Source organism: Acomys minous (genome assembly GCF_964271855.1).
Source record: "Acomys minous genome assembly, chromosome: 4".
NCBI classification, from domain to species: Eukaryota; Metazoa; Chordata; class Mammalia; order Rodentia; family Muridae; genus Acomys; species Acomys minous.
Genome location: NC_140486.1, coordinates 8,032,781 through 8,054,878, shown reverse-complemented (window position 1 = coordinate 8,054,878; position 22,098 = coordinate 8,032,781). Strand labels below are relative to the sequence as shown.

The 22,098-nt window shown below is 44.0% G+C and overlaps 1 protein-coding gene across 4 annotated transcripts in view; it reads right to left on the bottom strand.

Annotated features, from left to right (window-relative positions):
- Positions 1-8,367, bottom strand: part of ATP9B (ATPase phospholipid transporting 9B (putative)) — a 193,618-nt gene extending 185,251 nt beyond the window's left edge. For all 4 annotated transcript variants that reach the window (XM_084780966.1, XM_084780967.1, XM_084780969.1 and 1 more), the window contains exon 1: positions 8,148-8,367. In XM_084780966.1, the coding sequence (XP_084637092.1) occupies positions 8,148-8,263 (116 nt within the window). In that variant the 5' untranslated portion in view covers positions 8,264-8,367. The remainder of the gene's footprint in view (positions 1-8,147) is intronic.
- Positions 8,368-22,098: the final 13,731 nt, after the last annotated feature.

The window sequence follows — 22,098 nt, the reverse complement described above, 5'->3', positions numbered from 1 at the left end:
CTAACAGCACAAAGTAAAAAGAGTTCTAGGGCTGGAATCAGTCACCTGAGTGGTGAACAACTGTTTATGGAAGGCAGTGCACAATCAGTACAAAGAACTCAGCAATGGCATGCAAAAAAAAGAGAGAAGCTACGGAATCAGTGACAGCAAGCCACTGTCACACGGCAAGCCACTGTTCTTCCCTTGCTGTTGAAGAGAAGTTGCTTCGTCGCATAATGATGGTCATTTAAGTGGGATCTGCATGTGGTGAGCTGGCAGACATCTCATCTTTTCTATAAGGTACCATGGTCATTAGGGTTGGGCTCCACAGGTCTTTGTAAGATACCACCGGTCACTAGAGACCAAGTGTGATTCTTATAGTGTGGGTACTTTGCTTTTATTTGGGGCCTTTTGTCTATATACTCTCCAAAGTATGCTAGCAGCTTAATGTTTATCTCTGTCAGAAGATGGGACCTAACTAGAGGTATTCTTCGCATGAGGGTACCCTCAAAAAGGGTGAGTACTACCATATTGGGGGCTGGCTTTCTTGTGGTCTTCTGCCACACAGGAGAAAAAAAAGCATGCTAGCATTGAACTACCTTGACATTGAACCACATAGCTTTTAGAACTCTAAGAAAGCATCTTCTGTCCTCTATAAATTACCTACATTCAAATACTGGTTTTTTTGTAGTATGAAATAGACTAAAACTAAAACTAATGGTAAAGCACCATCATCATCAAAGTAACTAGAGAAATGGTATCAGAAAAAAATGCTGTGGTCTTAGAAATAGACTAAAACTAAAACTAATGGTAAAGCAGTAACAGCCAGCACCATCATCATCAAAGTAACTAGAGAAATGGTATCAGAAAAAATGCTGTGGTCTTAGTTGAAAAAAAAAAAAAAGAAGACAATGAAGACTAGCTAGCCCCTTAAGCTGAGAAGTAACCACTACTTTGAACTAGTATTTCCTCTCCTCTTCCTCCCTTCTTCCCTAGGACTGTAGTAATCGATGATTGTAAACTGCCATGGGATGCTGGGAATCGAACCCAGATCCTCTGCAAGAGAAACTAGTGTTCCTGACCATTGAGTCATCTCTCCATGAGCTATCTCTTAGTCATCATTAAGTCATTCCCAAAAGAATTAGTGATTTCTAAAAATCTCTATAAGAAATTCCAAGGCTGGAGAGATGGCTCAGATGCTAAGAGTACTGACTGCTCTTCCAGAGGCCCTGAGTTCAATTCCCAGCAACCACATGGTGGCTCACAACCATCTATAATGTGATCTGATGCCCTCTTCTGGCATGCAGGTGTGCATGTAGGCAGAGCACTATATACATAATAAAGAAAATATACCAATACTACCCATGAAACTTTTGAACTAAACTTAATAACATATTATCCAATATTAAATAAACACAAATACAAAACTTTAAGGGCCATGGCCTGTTAGTCAGGACATAAATTCTAGCTGCCTATAATTGTTATGGACCCTATTATCAATTCTAATACCTTAAGATATATGAAAATTAAATGAAGCATACCTATTCTGACAAGTATAAAGAATTTCTTATTTCTAGGTGAACTATGGATCCTTTTCCAGTGAAATTCTTTATTAACTTTACTAATTTTATTAACTATATTTATTAACTAATAAAACTAACTTTATTAACTATAAAACTTTCTGAAATCCCAAAGAAAATTCTGGGCCTGAACACATTTATTTTATTTTATTTTATTTTTTATTAATTTATTCATATTACATCTCAGTTGTTAGCCCATCCTATGTATCCTCCCATTCCTCCCTTCCTCCCACTTCCCCCCTACTCCCCTCCCCTCCCCTATGTCTGTGTCTGAGGGGGACCTCCTCCCCCCCTGTATATGCTCATAGGGTATCAAGTCTCTCCTTGGTGACCTATTATCTTTCCTCTGAGTGCCACCAGGCATCTCCATCCAAGGGACATGTTCAAATATGGGGCACCAGAGTTTGTGTGGAAGTTAGATCTCCTTCTCCACTCACCAGTGGAGAATGTCCTGTCCATCGGCTAGTCTGGGTAGGGGTTCGAGGTTTACTGCCTATTTTTTCCTTGGTTGTTGCCATAGTTTGCGGAGGACCCCAGGGCCCAGACTCGCCTGTAGTTTTCCAGGACCCGCTGGATCCTTCTATTTCCTCTTTCTCCCAGGCTTCTCACGCCTAAAGTCTCAATAGGATGACCTCCCCTCTTACCCACTATCCTGGTAGGTACAGTTTTTCATGGGGATGTACACCTTGGGCTAGTGTCTCGATATAAGTGAGTATATACCATTTAGCTCTTTTTGCTTCTGTGTGAACTCACTCATTGTGCGGAATACATTTTAAAAAAAAAAAGCACCATCTTAAGACACATCATAGAGGTGCAGTGGTGGCACATGCGTTTAATTCCAGCATCGGGAAGCAGAGGCAGGCAAATCTCTGTGAATTCAAGACCAGCCTGGTCTACAGAGCAAGCTCCAGCACAGCCAAAGCTACACAGAAAAATCCTATCTCAAAAAAAGAAAGAAAAGAGAAGAAATTATGCATATATCTTCAAAATAAGAAAACGAGCATTATAAGAATTTGCATTACGTCTACCAAGAAACACTAATATTTTGCAGATAATCAGACAACACCCATCTGTTCTCAGCATGAGTCTCTTTTTACACAATAGAGTTGAACTATTATAATATGGCAAGCGCCTCTCTGCAAGGCCATTAACTCCTCTGCTTTGAGCTTGGAAACTCAAAGACAAAGTACTAACAAACATGGACAAACAACACCCTAATGTTCACTGTCATGTATTTATCATCCAAGTATAAAGTTTAATATAAAGGACAGGTTATCACTTAAAACAGAGGAGCAAAAGCACAAAACTAACATGGGCATTACTTTTACTCAAAAGAAAAACCAACACCTCACATGAACAAAAAAATAAAACCAACCGTCTATTGCTTCTCAGGGCTCAGGAGGGAGAAAATGAAGATGCAGGCTGCGCTCTGTATGGGCAGGGGTGGTTGTTTGTAGGGAGTGGTGGAAATGCTCCTGCATTGGCCAATAATATAGTGGCTGCACATGTCTGTTATTGCCACCATCCAAGAATTACACACTTAAAGTTAGTGATGTGTATGGGATAACAAATGTATCAAAAACACTATTAAACGACAAGCAAATACACAATAAAAGTGAGTTTTCAATTAAAGAGTAGAGCTGAAGGGATATATTGGTGGCAAAACGCTTGACTAGCATATAAATCCTTGGATTTGATATCTCTCACCCCCCCCCCTCTCTCTCTCTCTCTCTCACACACACACACACACACACACACACACACACACACACCACACGCGTGGTGAGAAGAGGGAGGGAAGGAAGAACAGGGTACAGGAAGGATCCCCAGCCACTCTCTAGATGTAAACACCTGACCTTTAAGGTCAAGTCCAGCAGCCACACACTCCTGTCCCAAACAAACAAAGACGATTGGGCATCTCAAATGGGAGTAAACAGGACACCCTTCTGTCTCAGGTGTCAAAGCTATGCAGGGAACCTGCACCCAAGACAGCCACTTCCCCATTCCCCACCAAGTACTAAAACAGTATCCCAGGAAGCCTGGTAAAATTGAAGAATTAAATAAATCTCAGTCTTATCACATAATGCCCAAAATGATAAGATGCAATGAAAAGAGAAAAACAGGAAAATCTCAACTTGAATGAGAAAATGAGAATCCAGAGATGCTAACATCAACATTACAGATATTCTGACATGAGTTTTAAAAAGCTAGCATTTGAGAAAAAAAAAAAAAAAGCTTAGCCAGGTGTAGTGGTGCACGCCTTTAATCCCAGCACTCGGGAGGCAGAGGCAGGTGGATCGATCGCTGTGAGTTCAAGGCCAGCCTGGTCTACAAAGTGAGTTCAGGATAGCCAAGGCTACACAGAGAAACCCTGTCTCAAAAAAAAAAAAAAAAAAAAAAAAGCTTAAATGAGAAGCTATGCAGAGGGCTCGGTTGGTAAACTGCCTGCCACACAAGCATGAGGACTTGGGTTTGGATCCCTAACATCCACATAGCAGCCAGGAGCACCATGTCTCTAGCCTGTGCTTGGGGACATGAAGACAGGCAGAAGACTTGAGCTTACTATCCTGCCAGCCTAGCCAACTGTTGAGTCCAGATTCAATGAGAGACCCTGCCTCAAAAAATAATATAGAGACTTTACTCCCAGCACTAGGAAGGCAGAGGCAAAGTCAGGTGGATCTCTGTGAGTTCAAGGCCAGCTGTATTACAGTAAGAGTTACAGAACAGCCAGAGCAGTAGGGTGTGGTGGTGCACAGCGGTAATCCCAGCACTCGGGGGGGGGGGGGGGGGGGGGTGCAGGGGGGGGCAGAGCCAGGCAGATCTCTGAGTTCAAGGCCAGCCTGGTCTACAAAGTCCAGAACAGCCAAGGCTTCACAGAGAAACCCTGTCTTGAAAAAAGAAAGAAAGACAGACAGACCAAAAAAAAAAAACAAACAAAACAAAACAAAACAAAAAAAAACAGCCAGAGCTACATAATAGAGACCCTGTTTCATAAAAAGAAAAGAAGAAAAAAGGTGGAGGAGAATGACTAAGAAAGACATTACACATTCAAGCTTCAGTGGGCAATCATGAATGGAAAAGTCATCCCCACAAAGAGAGCTAACGTGAAGAATGACCAACTGAAATTTTCAAGCTGAAAAGGTGGCTCAAAGGCAGAATAGAGAGAAGAATTGGTTAACTTGAAGCCAGAACAGGAACTTCCCAGTCTGAACAGGAAATAGACTTCAAACAAATGACACACTCAGGACCTGGAAAAAACTCAAGACTACTGAATTATTACCAATGCCACAGATAAATGCCAGAGAAAGAGGCTCACACATATTCACATAATGAAAAAGAAAGGAAGGAAGAAAGAGAATAAACGAAAAGAAAACCATGTAAAATTCATAATATCAAACTACTGAATTATTTTAAAGGCTTTAAAGTAGTGTGAGAATTCCCAAGAAATGAGTGAGAACAATTCAAGTGACATTAGATTTTTCATCAAAAAACCATGAAGGCTCAAAGTGATGTAACATTTTTCAAACACTGAAAGGACTGTCATTCTCAATGACAATACAGTTATTTTTCCTTTCCTCCGGGAGTGCATCCTGCAGGATGTCTGAAACCATACATTAACAAACAGGATAACGGTTATGTTTTTCCTACACATGCACATCTACAATACAGTTAGTAACAATATATGACTAAAAAGACTGCCAGATTCACATCTTTTGTACTTGGGAATATTATCAGGTAAAATGGGAATCATTTTAACACTGAACTTCCAAAACAGCCATGACAGTCAATACTACAATAGTGCAGGCAACTTAGAAGCAGTTAACCACGTGATACTACAGAGAGAGCCAGGAGGGGATGGTTCACATCTCAGACTGGATGCAGTAAGACCACGAGACTCCATACAATATCCAGAGCAGCATGTAAGTTCAAATATCTGAATTGTTTGTTTCAGGGATTTTCCATTTAATATTTTCAAACCATGGCTGTCTATAACACATATACCAGCAAGCAAAGAAAGTAAAGGCAACCGTGAAGGAGGCAGTTAGTCTACTGGTGAAATTATCCTTCAAGAATGATGGGGAAACAGGGACATCCTCAAATGAAGGAAAACAAAGACAATTTATTTTAAACACACCTATTCTAAAAGAATGGCTACAGAAATACTTAAAATGGAACAGAAATAAAAATTCTAAAATATCAGAAAAAAGGGAAGAAAAAGGGCAAAAAATATGAATGAAGCCCTCCTCTTCTTGAGGTTTCTAAAGAAAAAATAAGCTATAACACTGTCAGATGTGGACTCCCAATACTATGTAAGGGAAACATTTGTATACTTTCAAAATGCAAAACTTAAGTTTAACGTTACAAGTATATTACCAAGGAAATGTATAAAAGAGCATAAAGAGGTAAACCTTACACGGAAGGTATCAGCAGCACACTGTGCCGCACTATGTGTGTGTGCACTGTGCTGCCTAGCTACACTAGGTGATAGCTATACAAAGAAAAGCCCTAAAAAACTGTATGTATGTCAACATGCTTTTGGACTGTAAGTGCTACAGGCTAGTCTGTGCTATGTACTGAATTCCTGGCCTGTCTGCTCTACAAAGTGAAACTATCTCAAGAAAATAAGTTTGTTGGAATAACCCAAAAGAAAGGAAGAAAAGAGGTTTAAGGATGAAAATCAGAAGAAACAAAAAAATAAAATGCTACTCTTAGGTTCCGACAAGAAAATCACCTTGAATGTAAATAATCTTAATATACCAATTAAAAAAGAACTGAGCCAGGAATGGATGGTAGTGTATGCCTGTAATCACGCAGGATGTTGATACAGGAGGATAAGGAGTTCTAGGCCATTAAGACCTACACTGTCAGACCCTGACTCAAAAAGAAAGACAGAGAGACAGAAAACACAAGAAGGAAGAATAGAAGGAAAGAGAAGAGAAAAGGAAGAGGATTGGCAGATAAATTGAAAAGTAACACTAAACCTTAATCCAAAAAAGCAGGAGTGACTATTCTAATACCTAATACAGATTTATGAACAAATAAAATAATCAGAAACAAAGAGGAATATTACATAACAATAAGAGCAACAACCCAACATTTAGACACTGGGCTCTGAATTGTTACCATCAAACATCAGAGCTTCAGAATATATAAAGCAAAAAGACTCAAAATACAATAAAAATGAAATGTTTAAAAGGCAGCGGTATTTCCAAATAATCTCCTAAAATCAATCACATACAGTATCACTAACGCAATTACTCTTTTGAGTGCCATCAATGGTAGCTTGGAGTATCCACCTCCAGGCTCTTACAGAGAGGTTCTGTAATCCTCAACCAATGTTCCCAGTTCAAAGACGAAGAAATAAGGGGTAGAGAAAGAAATGAGTGGACATCAAACGACTGGCAAGAACAAGGACCAAGATCCAGCTCAGCTCTCTAACATAATATTCAAACACTTGCCCCGTTGGTCTCTCAAAACAGTCAAAAATCAAACTTCCAAAAATACTCTTAATGCCATGCCTGCTGACCCTTACAGCATACTCAATAACTGGTTTCCATCAAAATAAATAAGGCCAGGCATGGTGATCTACACCTTTAATCCTAGCTCTGGGATAGGCTAAGGCAGGTGGATCTCTATGACTTCGAGGCCAGCCTGGTCTGTAGAGCATGCTCCAGGCTAGCCAAGAATATACAGTGAGACCTTGTCTCTAAATAATGTTCAACCCAAAAAGTATCTAAAAGCTCTGATTTGGGAGAAACTAAATATTCGGGGAGATCTGTGTTTGTGTGTGTGTGTGTGTGTTTTGTTTTGTTTTTTACTTCTATGTGTTATGGGTTGCTTCTTCAATACCTATACAGCAAAATTAAAATTTGGTAACTACAAGGTAATAAACTGTATATTTTAAAGTATATTTTATAAGGGGCCGGGCGTGGTGGTGCGCGCCTTTAATCCCAGCACTCAGGAGGCAGAGGCAGGTGGATCGCTGTGAGCTCGAGGCCAGCCAGGTCTACAAATCAAGTCCAGTACAGCCAAGGCTAACACAGAGAGACTCTGTCTCGGAAAAACAAACAAACAAACAAAAAAGTGTCTTTTATAAAGTACAGTATTATTTTCTTTGGGTAAGAAAATATACGAGTATGGGACTTCCACTCAAAGGTCTCACATTTTAATTGCACTGCTAAACTATGGCCCCACTAAACAGTTTAACTTCTCTAAATCATCACTCTACCCTCCAAAACATCTGTCAACAGAAAGTACTGTGTTCAGTCGCAGCTAAGTACAAAATGGACCTAAGAAGCGCTTCACATCTAGGAAAAAATAATAATAATAAATCAGTGACACTCGGCAAGGCGTGATTTTCACACTCATGATGAGTTGCACCTGTCACCTCGGCCCGCTCGCCCACACAGTAAGTTCTGGGGCTCCCGAAGCGACACCAAAGGAGGGGCGGCGTCCCGGAATCCCCGGGCGCGGCTCAGTCCCTGGTCCTCCGCCCTGGAGTTGGCGCCCAATGGGCTCCACGGCCCGACGCGGACCACGGCGGCAGGGACCACCCGCGGTGCCGGGAAGGAGGAGGCCCGCCGTTACCTGCCGCGCCGGTCAGCACCCGGCCCGGGCCCAGCGGCGCTGTAGTAGGCCGCGCGTCTGTGGCTGGCGGCGGCAGCCGCGCTGCGCACCGGGTACAGAGGGATCTGGTCCGCCATGCTCCGGCCAGCCCTGCCCGTTAGCCTCAACTCCGCGAATCCTCCCAGCCGGGTCCACCCGGGTTCAGCCAGGGCCGATGCACCCCAGCGCGCCGCCCCGCCCCGGCGTGTCGCCCTATGATGGCGTCACAGAGCATCGGAAGAGCGTTCCGGGGGCGTGGCCATCATAGGTACCGCCCCTTTCCGGCCCAAGCTGATGACAATTTTGAGAAAAAAGGCGTTCTTAAGCCCCGCCCCCGCCTTGAGTAACCAAACTTTGATAAGGTAGTGCCAGAGGCTCTCCTTTCTCTTCTGTCTATGTGTCTGTCTCTGTCTGTCTGTCTGTCTCTCTCTCTCTCTCACATACACACCACCAACCCCCCACCCACCTTCTCCTCCTCCACCTTACAACCACAAACTGGCCTTGCACATGTCCCTCTTCACTTGAGTACTCTAGCCCACAATTTCAGGATCTGGTCGGATCCACACACTAGGGAACCCCTGCCTGGCCTGTTCCAGACCTGAAGCCATCCAGGTATGGAAGGTGTAGCCTGCGTTGTCTAAGGTAGATGACCAAAGCCACCACCCTTGCTGACCTAGAGCAGCCCAGGGCCCCTCATAAACACCTGTGGGGCTGCCGCTGCCCCAGAGTTAATTCCTCTCCTGTGTTCACGCTTCTCCCCCCACCCCGCCATGTTCCCCTTCTATGTTGCTGGTTATCTTGAATTTCATCTTGAGAATAAACTAGGCCTGCTCTGAGTCACTGATGTGTAGAATTGTTTCATGCCAATAAATACTAACACCTTTAAAAAATATCAAACCAGAAGCACCAGGCACATGCATTCATCAGTCACGCCTAAGCCTGCACCTGGGACTATAAAAGGAACCCACACACCCCCAAGACCAAAATATGGCAGGCATAGTTTAAGGAACCTTCTCTAGGAAACTGCCATAGCAAAAGACTTCTGCCTCTGCCCCCAGCTCCAGAAGTTCCAAGAGAGTTTCTCCTGGTTGTGTCAGCCAGACCACTTCAGAAGGACACTAGAAATAGCCTGCCACCAGACCTGCATCAGAGAACTCCACTGAGCACCTCTGAGCTGCATGCGCCTTCCTATGAAGAGCTCTGTGGATGCTCTGCCTCCCCCCTTAAGACAGTTTCTCTGAACTCTGCAGCCTTTAACCCTTCTTTTGCCGTGGAGAGAGGGAAACAGCATATAAATGAGTGTGGTGTGTAATGTTTGCTCTGAGAGTTAATGGTAGTGAGTTAAGATGATGTGGCATCACATTTTGATTGTCAAATTGAGATTTAAAACCCTTTGAAGGATAACCCTCTGGACATGACTGTGAGGACATTACAGAGAGCTTTGACTGAGCTGGGAACACCACCTAGAATGTAATGGCACCAATCCATAGGCTGGAGTCCCAGACTGAGTAGAGATTTAGCATCTCTCTCTCTCTCTCTCTCTCTCTCTCTCTCTCTCTCTCTCTCTTTCATTCCCTCCTCCTCCCTCCCCCATTCTCTTTCCCTCCCCCTCTCTTTCTCTCTCTCTTTCCCTCCCTCCCCCACTGCCCCTCCCTCCCTCTCCCTCTCTCCCTCCCTCCCTCTCCCTGCCTCCTCTCGCTTTCCCACCCCCTCCCCCTCCCTCTCTCCCTCCCCCCTCTCTTCCCACCCTTCCCACTCTGCCCACCAATAACTAGAGGCACTCTGACCACGAGACAAAGTAAACCCTTTCCTGAAATTGCTTTTTTTCAAGTATTTTGTCACAAGAAACATAACTAATACAGGTGGGAATAAAAGAATCTGATTTCCAAAAGCCATCCTGCAAGTAAAATTAGAATTACACGGCCAACTGTAGTCAGTGAGGCTGGCCTAACTTGTGAATCCAGTGTGGCTTGCTAAATTCTGACATGGCCGGAAGACCTAAGTGTGTCGATCTAGGTTTCTGAACATAACACAGCTTAACATTATTTAATTTGCTTCACCCTCTTTTCTATTGAAACATGACAATTTCTCCCTCATTTCAAAAGAGTATCTTTTTACTAGTGTAGTTGAACAATTAAGTCTCCAGAGAGTTCTGGGTTGTGTCTGCTGTTCGTAATTGTTTACTTTTCCAAATTATGGTTTATATTCTGAACAAGTATGCAGTTATGTCTCCAAGCTATATGTATTAACTGGGAAGGCTTTACATTCCAAGAGAAGGATGCTAAGGATGCTCTTACATCAGTAAGTCGTGTGGTCCAGGTAGCATTCCAGTGGTGCCTAAGGAGACCTGCTCTCAGACACTGCATGTAGCAACAGTGACTTTTTTTTTTTAATTCAAAATTTTTTTTATTTTTTTTACATATACATTTGTATTACTACACATATATAAAATAAATTATATATAGCAAGAAGAACCAGGAAACAATCCAGAATTATATGTGTTACATTCATAATGTGCAACAGTTATGGCTTCATGTAAGAGTCATGAGAATTTTAAGAAGCTAGAAATAGGTTTCTGAGTCTTTGACAACGAAAAGTTAACTCAAAATCAAGGAGCAAATCTGAGATGTCTTGGACAGTCCTATACTGTGTTGCATCATGTGACTTTGCAGCCTTGTCTCTAAACACACATCACATGCACCCTGTACTGTGGGTACGGGCACGCCCAACAGTGCCTTGAATGCTGTCTTAAGCACCTCAGCTCAGAACTGCAGAGTTTTTATTATATATACAAAGTTTTCTGCTATTGTGAATGCACAATAGTTTAATTATAGGGAAAAAATTTTGTAGTGTTTTCCAACCATCACGTCACAGCATTTAAGTTTCAAATTAATAAATCTTTGAACTGAATTGTGTTAGAATATTTGATTTGAAAATGACATTTGAGTTGCTTAAGTTTCATTTTAAAAAATCAACTGAATTTTGACTTGGAATTAAGACAAAATTTCTAACAATTCTCTTGATAACTCTAAACATGCTTTTACCATTTTTTACTACATACTCATATGAAGCAATATTGTTAGCATTGATGGTTATAAGATCAACATATTGATCAACTCTGGAAAATGCTGATGATATTCTGTGTCCTGCAATATTGGATCTTCCAAAAGTATTTAATTCTTAATGGAAAAATGGATAGCACATGCATTCTTAGTGTGCAAAATTTCTTCCATCTTAAAAAAATTGTTATAATTTAATCACATTATATCCCAATTGTTACCCCCTCGCTCTCTCTTTTCCTCTCGTTCCCACCCTCCCTCCTCTTCTGCCCTATTCCCCTCCCCTAGACTTCTGATGGGGGGATGGGGGGACTCCTCCCCCACTGTCTTGGATCCCCTTCCTTAGTGTGTCCTCAAGGCTGCCCGGCCAAGGGGCAATGATCAAATTGTGGACAGCAGAGTGCATGTCAAAGGCAGTCCCCTCCCCCACCCCACATGGAGAATTAAGGGTCCATTGGCTACTTCTGAACAAGGGGGTCTAGGTTCTCTGCTTGCATTGTCCTTGGTTGGTGCCACATCAGTTTGTGAAGGCCCCCGATTTTTTTCCACCTTTAATAATTAATTTATATTTACACATAAGAATTTTTTTTTACGTTATGACTTGTTATCTGTAATTGTTTCACTTGGACACCTATCTTATATACCTGTTGTGTTAGGATTCCCTTGCAGTGGTTCTCAACCTTCCTAACACTGTGACCCTTTAATCAGTTCCTCATGTTGTGGTGACCCTCAAACAAAAAAATTATTTTTGTTGCTACTTCACAACTTCACAGTAATTTTGCTACTGTAATGAATAATAATTTAAATATCTGTGTAAGGATATTTACACAATCCCCCAAGGGGTTGTGACCCACAGGTTGAGAGCCACTGTCCCAGAGACAACAGCATGTTAGGAGGATATATATTATAAAGGGAATTTTTTGGATTCCATTACACAGGTAATCAGGTATGGCCATCTGCACACTACAGAGCCTAGAACTTCAGAGCTGCTCAGTACACAAAGCTCTGTGCACCCACAGACCCAATGTGGCACTAAAGACCCAGAAGATTCTTGAAAAGTCACTGAGCTTTGGTCTGCACTGGAACCTAAAGAAGGTGGGAGTCTGTCAGTGAAGATGGCGGAGGCAGCAGAGATAAAGACTCCAGAAACGAAGACAAGCAGACAAGCAGCATGTGTTGGGGAATGGTTTTGTGCACAGTGTATACAAATGCTGATTTCTGTGCCCAGAGATCTGGCTACAGACACTGGCATTGTCATCTTTATGAAGCATCTCCTGACTCCGATATTCTATAACTGTTCTTCTCCATCACCTGCTGATTTGTCAAATAAAGAGCTGAACAGCCAATATCTGGGCAGGAGAGGATAAGGTGGGGATTCTAATCCCAGTGAGACAGTTTCAGGTGGTGACCATCAGGACACGAGGCGCAGCCAGGGTAAGACTAAGATGGCCGGGAACAGCCACATGGCTGGGAAGTGGGCCAGGCCAGAGTTGTAGGGTTAGAACAGCTGAGTGTCTGCCCGGCTATAGTGTCTGAAGCTGTTAGCAAATATAAAAGTCTCTATGTCATTATTCAGAGCAAGGTAGACATAGAAAAAAAAAACCCTGCGTTTTACAAGCATGCCTTTTCTTCAGACCTTTTCTTTTTAAATCTGTGCTGAGCCAGGAGGTACCCCACTATTCAGGAAGAGGATCTGTTCCCTCAGTTCATTTTTCCTAAAACTGGGCTCATAGACATGACCAGAGCCACATCTCATTTGACTCCAGATCCAATCAGATGAGCTATCAGCATTAACCTTCTGTTTATATAGGTATATAGAGACAGTATATAAGTATATAATATCTATATACCCAGGGGTCATGAAAAAGATTCAGGACAAAGTGGTCAGGACTGGCAAAAGGCTAGGAAGCCCTGCTCTGGGGAAATGGGACCAGCAGGTGATCTCTAGGGGTAGGGGGTGAGGATATCTGTACAGCAAGGTGTAGTGTGCTGATTCACATCATCACGGGGGCTGACAAATATTGGGACCTGTCACGCTGTCAGCTGGAAACTCAGAAAGGCTGTGGAGTAGGTTCTAGGCTGTAGCCAAAGCCTTGACAACCAGGAAGCCCACAGACACAGAAGATCAGCATGCAGCGCATACAGACATAGTGAATTCATCCTCCCTTGGCCTTTGGTTTCACTGTATCAGGTGGCACCTGGCCACACTGGAGAAGGCAGTCTTCCTTACTCAACCCACTGAGTCAAATATTCGTCCTTTCCAGAAGCAACTTCAGAAAGGGAGAGAGAATGTTTGTCAGATAGCTGTGCATATTAGTCAGAGTAAAGACTCAGATTCTCTGAGCAAAACAACCTAAGAGAAGGGTTTGTTTTGGCTGATGGTGGCAGAGTTGTCAGGTCATCTTAACAGTGAGGACCTAGCAGATGAAGCAACTCACTTTGTGGCAGACAGGATGCAGGGAGAGACAGAGAGAGAACAGTTGTATTGGCAGGCTTTCTCCTCTCTCGCCCTTCTATTTCATGAGAGACCCCTTTCTAGAAAAGAGATCCTCTCTAGAAATGCCCCGCAAGAGCTCACCTAGAGGCATGATTATTACTCTCTCATGCTCTTCTGGTTTTAGTAATTTATTTAATTTTACGCACATTGGTGTGAGAGTGTCAGGTCACTTGGAACTGGAGTTACAGATAGTTGTGAGCTGCCGTGTGGGTGCTGGGAAGAGTGGTCAGCCACTCTTAACCACGGAGCCATCTCTCCAGCCCATAATTTTATTCTCCTGACTCACTTGCTGTCTTGGAGGCTAACTGCCTCCTTCTGCTCTGCTGTCCTAGGCCTAGTCCTGGAAGCTTCTAGCCTCCATACATAGCCACAATGTAACCTAGGCCTAGAACATTTTCAGCCTCTGAGACTTACTGAGCTTAATGACCTCACCCTTGCTTGTTCTTTCTGAGCTCTCAGATGGCTGGTTCAACTCAGCTGTTCTGGCTCAAACACCTCTCCCAGCTGACTTGCTTAATCCGGCTTCTCTCTTGGCCTGGAATTGCCCTGTTTGGCCTCAAACTAACTCAGCAATCTGCTCTAATCTTCTGGCTGCTTCTCCTTTACTGGTCTATTTTTGTCTTCACCTGAGTGTTCTCTCTCTCTCTCTCTCTCTCTCTCTCTCTCTCTCTCTCTCTCTCTCTCTCTCTTTCTCTCTCCCCCCCCCCTCCGCAACCCATCTCTATGTTACTGTTCTGGTAAAAACTTGCTCCTCTCTCTCTGAAAAACTGCCTCTCAAGCAGCTTCCCTTTCTACTCTCTTCTCCTAAGAGTTGGGAGTATTTTATTCTGTCAAATCTTCTCTGATTCGTCACCTTTTCTGCCACTCAATTAGACATCACTTTCAAACATGAGTGCTTCCTTCTACGAGCTAACTTTAGCTTTGTTTGGGATTAAAGGCGTGTATCACCACGCCTGGACCTAAGCTTTTCTTTACCTGATACTTACTCTATAGCAGACTGGTCTTGAACTCAGATCTGCTTGCCTCTGTCTCCTGGATTAAAGGCATGTTTATGTTTATGTTCCAGCTGGATCACACAGACCTAGAAGGTCTTTGGATGTGATTTCTTGCCAGAACAGCCCTGTTCTGAATTAACATTCCTCTACACCCTTAGGTCCTTCTTAATGCAATCAATCTGACAATCAAAGTTAACCATCACACTGGGCCTACCATGGCTTCTTTGTTATACCTCAGATTACATTAAAAGAAAAAGAAAAAGAAAAAAAAAACAGAAATGACAAATCTCATTTGTTCGGAAAAGAGCCAGCTTTCTGTCCCTAACTCTAAACATGGCTTTTGGGATGCTACCAAACTTTTCATTGTCTCTTTTAATCAAAGACTGTTGAGTGTACCCCAAGATCTATTGGACTGACTCCCAAGCTTCCCAAACTCCTACCTTAACTCTATGGGGCCGTCTCTGGGTGTCCTGTTTTTACTCCTCCCTGCTCTCTCTCACTCATCAGCACACTCCTGCTGAACTGTTCCAGAACATGGCTTCCTTGGCCCCTAATTCTTCAAACAGCCTTTTTGGAAAGCTCCCAATTTTGCTTTGACATTTAGTGCAATGATTCGCATCAGTTTGCATGCTGGATAGTTTTATGTCAGCTTGACACAAACTAAAGTCCTTTGAGAGGAAGGAACCTCAACTAAGAAAATGCTTCCATAAGTTCGGGTTTGGATGTTAAATTTCTATACAGGATCCTGTGTGGACATTTGGTTCCCAGCTGATGACGCTTCAGGGGAGGCTGTGGGAACTCTGCGGTATGTACTGGCTTGTTACTCAGCTCCCCTCGCCACTAGCTGGAAGCTGCCCCTCCCCAGTGCTGTTGAGTCATCTCACTCACAGCCTGCTCTTTTGTCTTCTAAAACCATGTTATTTGTTCCATTCTCTTCCCTCTGGCAGATTTCTACCCATCAACAATTTCTTTATACGTCTATAAGCTGCTTGTGAATGGGTGGAAGCTAGTGTACCCAACCCAGTATATCATGTTCAACTAGATATTAAAACAAACAAACAAACAAACAAAAACAGAAAAGGAAGGATTCATGGTTTTCAGAGTTTCAGACTTCGGATGGAAACTGAGGCAAAATGTACAGGAGAGAGCATGTGGCAGAGGAGGCGCTGCACCTCATAGCAACTAGACATGGGTGGGTAGACGGAGGCAGAGATGGAGAACCAGTTACATAGCTTTGGCAAGCATCCATCTGCATATCCCAGCACAAACGATGACAGCTGAGTATAGATGTGTACCCAGCCGTTCCTAAGCCATGTGGTTTTAAGACAGGTGGGTACACCTAGGTTTCCCATTACCACATGTCCTACCCTAGTTACTGGGGCCAAGTGGCTGGTCCAGGCTGCTCTTCCCTTCTATAGTTTCCTAAGCAGTCAGAGGTAAGTCGTGGCTGGGGGTTGATCCATCGATTGCCCACTACTTTTGGTTGCCTGCTCACCACAATGGCAGGTAGAGATGCTGGAGCTTGTGTGGCTGGTGCCCATCACATCTCTCCTACTTGGCCCAGAGCTGCTGGGGTTTGATTTTTAGTAGGTGGTGTAGGAACAAATAACCTTATCTTTCCACAGTACTATGGGGGGGGGACCCCTTCCCACATTTATAGCTCCTGTCTTCTGCTTTGTCCAGGTGTTATCTTGTGATGTATTCCTCATCTTCCTCACTCAGATGCCTTCACATACCTCCACAGGTAGAGATGGACGTCTCAAGGACGTTCTGGATATAGCACTTGTCACCCCTCTCTCCGTCAGTTTGACCTCACGCTCACGGTTGCTCCCACTAATCTCTAAAGAAGCAGCACTCCATCAGAGGCCTCCTAATTCATAATTTATAGGTGTCTCATTCATAGCTGCCTCTTCCTCACTCAAATTCACTGGCTGTGCTGGAGAGGAGGGGTAGCAATTATTCATGATAACTTTATTAGCTATAATTTGCGTTTATCTTCTAAAAGGACAGAGTGATGCTTCTGGGAGCTGCATATTAAATCCAGGGGCTTATACTTGACCCTGCCCTGATCCATTCCATGCACAGCAGTGTCTTTTTTTTTTTCTTGGAAAGATGGCTACAATTTGTCACTATACAAATTATACTGTACTTGATGTTGACATTCTTTTATCAGATGAATTACCTGGACCTATTATGCTGAAGGCAATTTCCATGAAAATTTCATATTGTGAAAATCTTTGCTTAAGTTGGGGAGTGGAAGGAGTGAACAGAGAAGCCTGGGTCCAGGGTGTCTCTTCCCAAGGATGGTCCCAGAATGAGCCAGTCTTTTGTGCCTTCCTATTTGTTGCAGAATTCCAAACTTCAGCTACCAGTCCTTGTTTGGAGGTGGGCCTGTGTAATCCTGCATCAGGAACAGACATGTCCATCTCTGCATCTTCCTAGGCACTGGGAAAAGGGACCCTTCTCCTACTCCCACTGGAAAGCAGGAAGTGATGTCAAAACATTAATTTGCGCAAACTTTAGAACCGAACCAAAAGCTTAAGGAAGCATTATTAACCTGATAATTTCACCCCTAAGAGCCATCCATTTCTCTGATAAAGGGACACACAGTTTGACAAAAGATGAAAAAAGTATGTGTTAGTGTTTTGTTTTTTAATTTTTATTGCCCGAAAATAGCATGTAGCCACTGTAGAACTTTTTAAAATATTTAAACTTTTTGAAAAAAAATTTTGTTTAAAAATTTTTTTTAAATTTCTATGGCTGTTTGTCTGTGTGAGTATATGTGCATGTGAGTGCAAAAACCCACGGAGGCCAGAAGCTACACCTGGAGCAGGAGTTTCGGGCAGCTGCTGGAAATAAAACCCAGGTCCTCCGCAAGAGCACTGTGTGTGCTTTTAACCGTGGAGCCATCTCTTTGCCCCACTGTGGACCTTTTTAATTTTTAAGGAAGTAAAACTCATATCTGAATGCAACTGGGAGCTTCCTTTTTCCATAGAGAAACATGCTAAGGAGGCGGAGGTGGCAGAGCCCTCTCCCCTGCCACTGTGCACATGTGCACACTTGCAAGAAAGCCACTGGAGGAGTATTATCTTCTTAAAGGGTCTGAAACTTCCTAGCAGAAAAAAATGTATTCCTCCAGGAAATATTTACTCAAAACTTTTATTCCACACAGGAGTGAATATTACTGATGATCTCGTTATCAATGGGCAAAGATGAACTCTGGCAAAGAGAACATTTTGGAGCATGGCAAGATGGCTCAGTTGGTAAAGTACTTACCATACAGGCCTGATGATCTGGGTTCAGAGCCCATTGATTTAATGAAAGGTAAGAGGAGTAGTCCAATAGTCTACCAGCAATGTAGTTGACCTGTTTTAGTCACACTCCTTGCTGACTTCGCCAGCAGACGTATAACCCCAGTTCCTCTATGTGTGACTTGAGAGCAGCAACAGAGCTTACAAGGTGATGGGGACAGATGACGGGATGCTTTAGTTGAGGCTTTGAGCCTAGGACTAGATACAAATGGATGCAATCTGAGATGAGACTTACGCTCTTTCTGTAGTTATAACAAAGCTTCAACCCAATATTTCCACTAGAAAACAGTTTAACATGTGCTTGTCAGTTGGCGAGTGAGCAGCCATGTGCAGTAGCTTAACACTGACGTTGGCTGCCTTTGCCTGAGACACTGCCACGGTGACTCTGAGGAGGACCCAGAGGCAGAGCAGTGTGCTGTGTCTGGCCTTGTACAGCAGGGCAGGAACAGGTGTTCCTGACATTTCTTCATGTGCAGAGTGGAAGAAGCTCCACAGTACTACAGAGGACACCATGTAGCTGCCTCTGTCCCCAGGCCAGTGTGACCCAAAGCACGCATCCAGCCATTTGCCTGTTTAGTGCCACAACAATCTGAACTCAACACACTTCCAACTTTTCAGCAAGATGTCATACATTTGTCTTTCAATGTTTTTTCTCTAAATCAGTAAAAGGTTGGTGTGTCACCGCATGATGAGCGTCCCCATGGCATCGGTTGGTTTAGACAACTGCTGCATCAGCACTGTGGGAACTGTGTCCCAAGAGCACAATCAACTTTGTCCCAACACATCTTTTGCGTAGACGGTGAGTTGATTTTATGTAAATCTACCTTTATCGAGCACATCTGATGTCACTACCACGGCGAGGAAAGAACGACACCAAATACTCAGTGGTAGTATGTCACTAGTGATAGCTCGGAGGAACTCAGTGACAGTGCAAGAAGTAGCCAATGAGCAAGCATTACATCAGAGTAGTAAGAAAACGAGCCATTGTCATGGGCTCGAAAAGTCTAAGTGATCAAAGAGGCAAACAATTTCCAAAATAAAACCCGCGCAGTAGGTTCCACGTAGAAGCCCGCTAGCGGATGCATGGTTGCTACAAGGGGAAACCAGGGCCTCCAACCAGGGCCTCCAACCAGGGCCTCCAACCAGGGCCTCCAACCGTGCCTGTGTGGGTTCTGAGGACAGGCCTAATGCTGTCAGGCTTGGCAACAAGTGCCTTTACCACCACGTCACCTTACCCATCTTTAGTTTAGTGTTCGATCTGATCTCCAGTGTGCTTTGTTTGCTTATATGGGGCAAAATTAAAATTTCCTATTAAATTTACAAAGGAATTATGCTGGTATTAGCAGCTTTTTTCATGTCAGTATTCAAAATGCATCAACTTAAAAGAAAAAAGCCTAAAAGGTTTAGTATGTTGATTTCAGATATTTTATAAGAGGAAATATAGTATTTACTTATATCAGACATTCTCTGCTCCTACAACATCCGAGCTAAAGGCCCAAAGCCAGCCTACACAGCATCGTTGAATTGTTTCACTCTAGCTGGCTGATTGTAACTGTTTTCAACTGTAATTTCAGAATCTGTTTTTTGGTTATAGTTAGGTTTTGAATGGAAATAAGGCTGAAAACGGGAAGTGGTGAGGGCCACAGTAAAGCTGAGCTGTGGCTGAGATGAGCTTGTGTGGGCTCTGGATTGGCTGGGGTCCTGAAGTCAGAGTGGGTGGTCTCTTGTCTTCCTGTGTAGCCCTTCAGTGGCATCCTGTCGGTCACATGGCCCTTCTAGAGGGGATGTTTGAGCATTTCATTCCCAATGTTAGGCCCTTCTCCTGCCCTTCTGGCCTTGGGAAACTGCCCAGAACTCATACCTTCTCTAGCTGCCACAGACCCTGGCACCCCTACCTCCCCTGCCCCTCATCTTTGTTTGGGATCCCACAGTCCTGGGGAGCACACACAGGCAGCTCCCCTGGCAAGCCAGGCTCTTATAGGACTAGACAGACACACACTCTCCCAGCCAGTCAATCAAACTTCAGCTCTTCAAGTATATGTGTTTGTGTGTGTGCAGGTGCGTGTTTGGAGGCCAGAGGTCAATTTCAGGTATCACCTCTCAGATGCCAGCCATCTCAGTTTTTGAATAGCATCTCTAACTGGCACGGATCTCTTTGCCAGGTGAGGCTGGATAGCCCTCGAGCTTCAGGAATCCCCTGAGCTAGCATTACGTGAGTGTGCTACCACACCTGGAGTTTCTTCCTTGGGTGCTGAGGGTCAAACACAGGTCCTCATGTTTGCACAGCAAACACTTTACTTACACAATCATCTCCCTTTCTGAGAAATGCTTCCAACAATAGAAACATAAGACCCCAGAGAGCAGGAAAATTTATCTTCTGATGTCTTCTTCTATATGCTAAAAGATTTATTTGTATTTTTAAAATATTTTTTATTTAATCACTTTTTAGCCTGATCCCAGCCCCCTCCCTCCTCTCCTCCCAGTCTCACCTTCATATCTTCTTCTCACCATCCTGCCTCCTCCTTCTCAGAGAAGGGCAAGCGCCCAAGGGGTACCAACCCACCCTGGCATCTCAAATCATAGCAGGGCTAAGCCCATCCTCTCCCACTGAGGCCAGACAAGGCAGCCCAGCTAGGGGAAAGGGATCCAGAGGCAGGCAACAGAGTCAGAGACAGTCCCTACTCCCATTGTTAGGGGACCCACATGTTCACCAAGCTGCACAGCTGCTACATATATGTAGGGGCCTAAGTACAGCCCATGTGTGCTCTTTGGTTGGTGGTTCAGTCTCTGCGAGCTCCCATGTGCCCATGTTAGCTTACTCTGTAGGTCTTCTTGTGGTGTCCTCGACCCCTCTGGCTCCCTCTATCCTTCTTCCCACTCTTCCACAAAACTCTGGAAGTTTGCCTGTGGGTCCCTGCATCTGTTTCCATCAGCTGCTGGATGAAGCCTCTCAGAAGACAGTTATGCTAGGCTCCTATCTGCATAGCAGAGTATCATTAATAATGTCAGGGTTTGGCTCTCTCCCATGGGATGGGTTTCAAGTTGGTTTGCCGTTCCCTCAAACTGTGCTCCAACTTTATCCCTACACTTCTTGTAGGCAAGATGAGTTTCAGGTCGAAGATCTTATGTGTGGGTTGCCATCCCTCTCCCTAATGGCAACTTCAGGCTCCTTAATCCCGGCTGCTAGGAGTCTCAGCTAGGGTCACCTCCATAGGCTCCCGGGAGCCTCTACTGCCCCAGAGATGCCCCACTACCAATTTCTGCTCCCTCTCCCAGTCCTCTCCCTCCGCCCCACACCTGATCACCCCTCTCTTTCGATGAGGGCTGCTACCAACATCAAGTTCAGAGAACTAGCATGGGTTGGCATTTAAGAAAGTGCTGTGGAATAGGGCACTCAAGATTTTTCTACTGGGTCCCACTTGTTCACTGTGGAATTTGAAGCCTGCTTTAACTATGAGCAACCATTTCTTTCTCTTTTTAAAATTATATCTGTTTATTTACTGTGCGCATGCATATGTGCACCTATACAGGTGGGGGACATGTGCCGTGGCATATGTGTGGAGGTCATAGGACAGTGTTTAGGAGTGGGCGCTCTTCTTCCGCCATGTGGAACCGAAGAATCAGACTCAGATATTAGGCTTGGTAGCAAGTGTGTCTACCCCACTGAGTTGTCTCCACAGTCCTCTTTCTCTCTCTCTCTCTCTCTCTCTCTCTCTCTCTCTCTCTCTCTCTCTCTCTCTCTCTCTTTTTCTTTTTAAAATTTTATGTGTAGGTGCACTTGCCCACATGGAAGCAAACTTGGGACCCAAAGAACCTAAAAGGAGGTGTCAGATCCCCTAAGACTGAAGTTACAGATGGTCGTGAGCTACATTGTGGGTGGTGGGATTCAAATCCAGGTCCTCTGGAGAGCAGCCAATCCACTGGGCCACCTCTCGAGCTCTATTTGCATTTTCTTGTCCAAAAAGTGGGGCTGATCATACAGAGACTTCCAGGGACTTGTGTGAGAGTTAACTAAGGCCGCGTGTGCAGCCTTTGGCCCGGTGCTGACTCATTAGCACGCGCACAATGAAC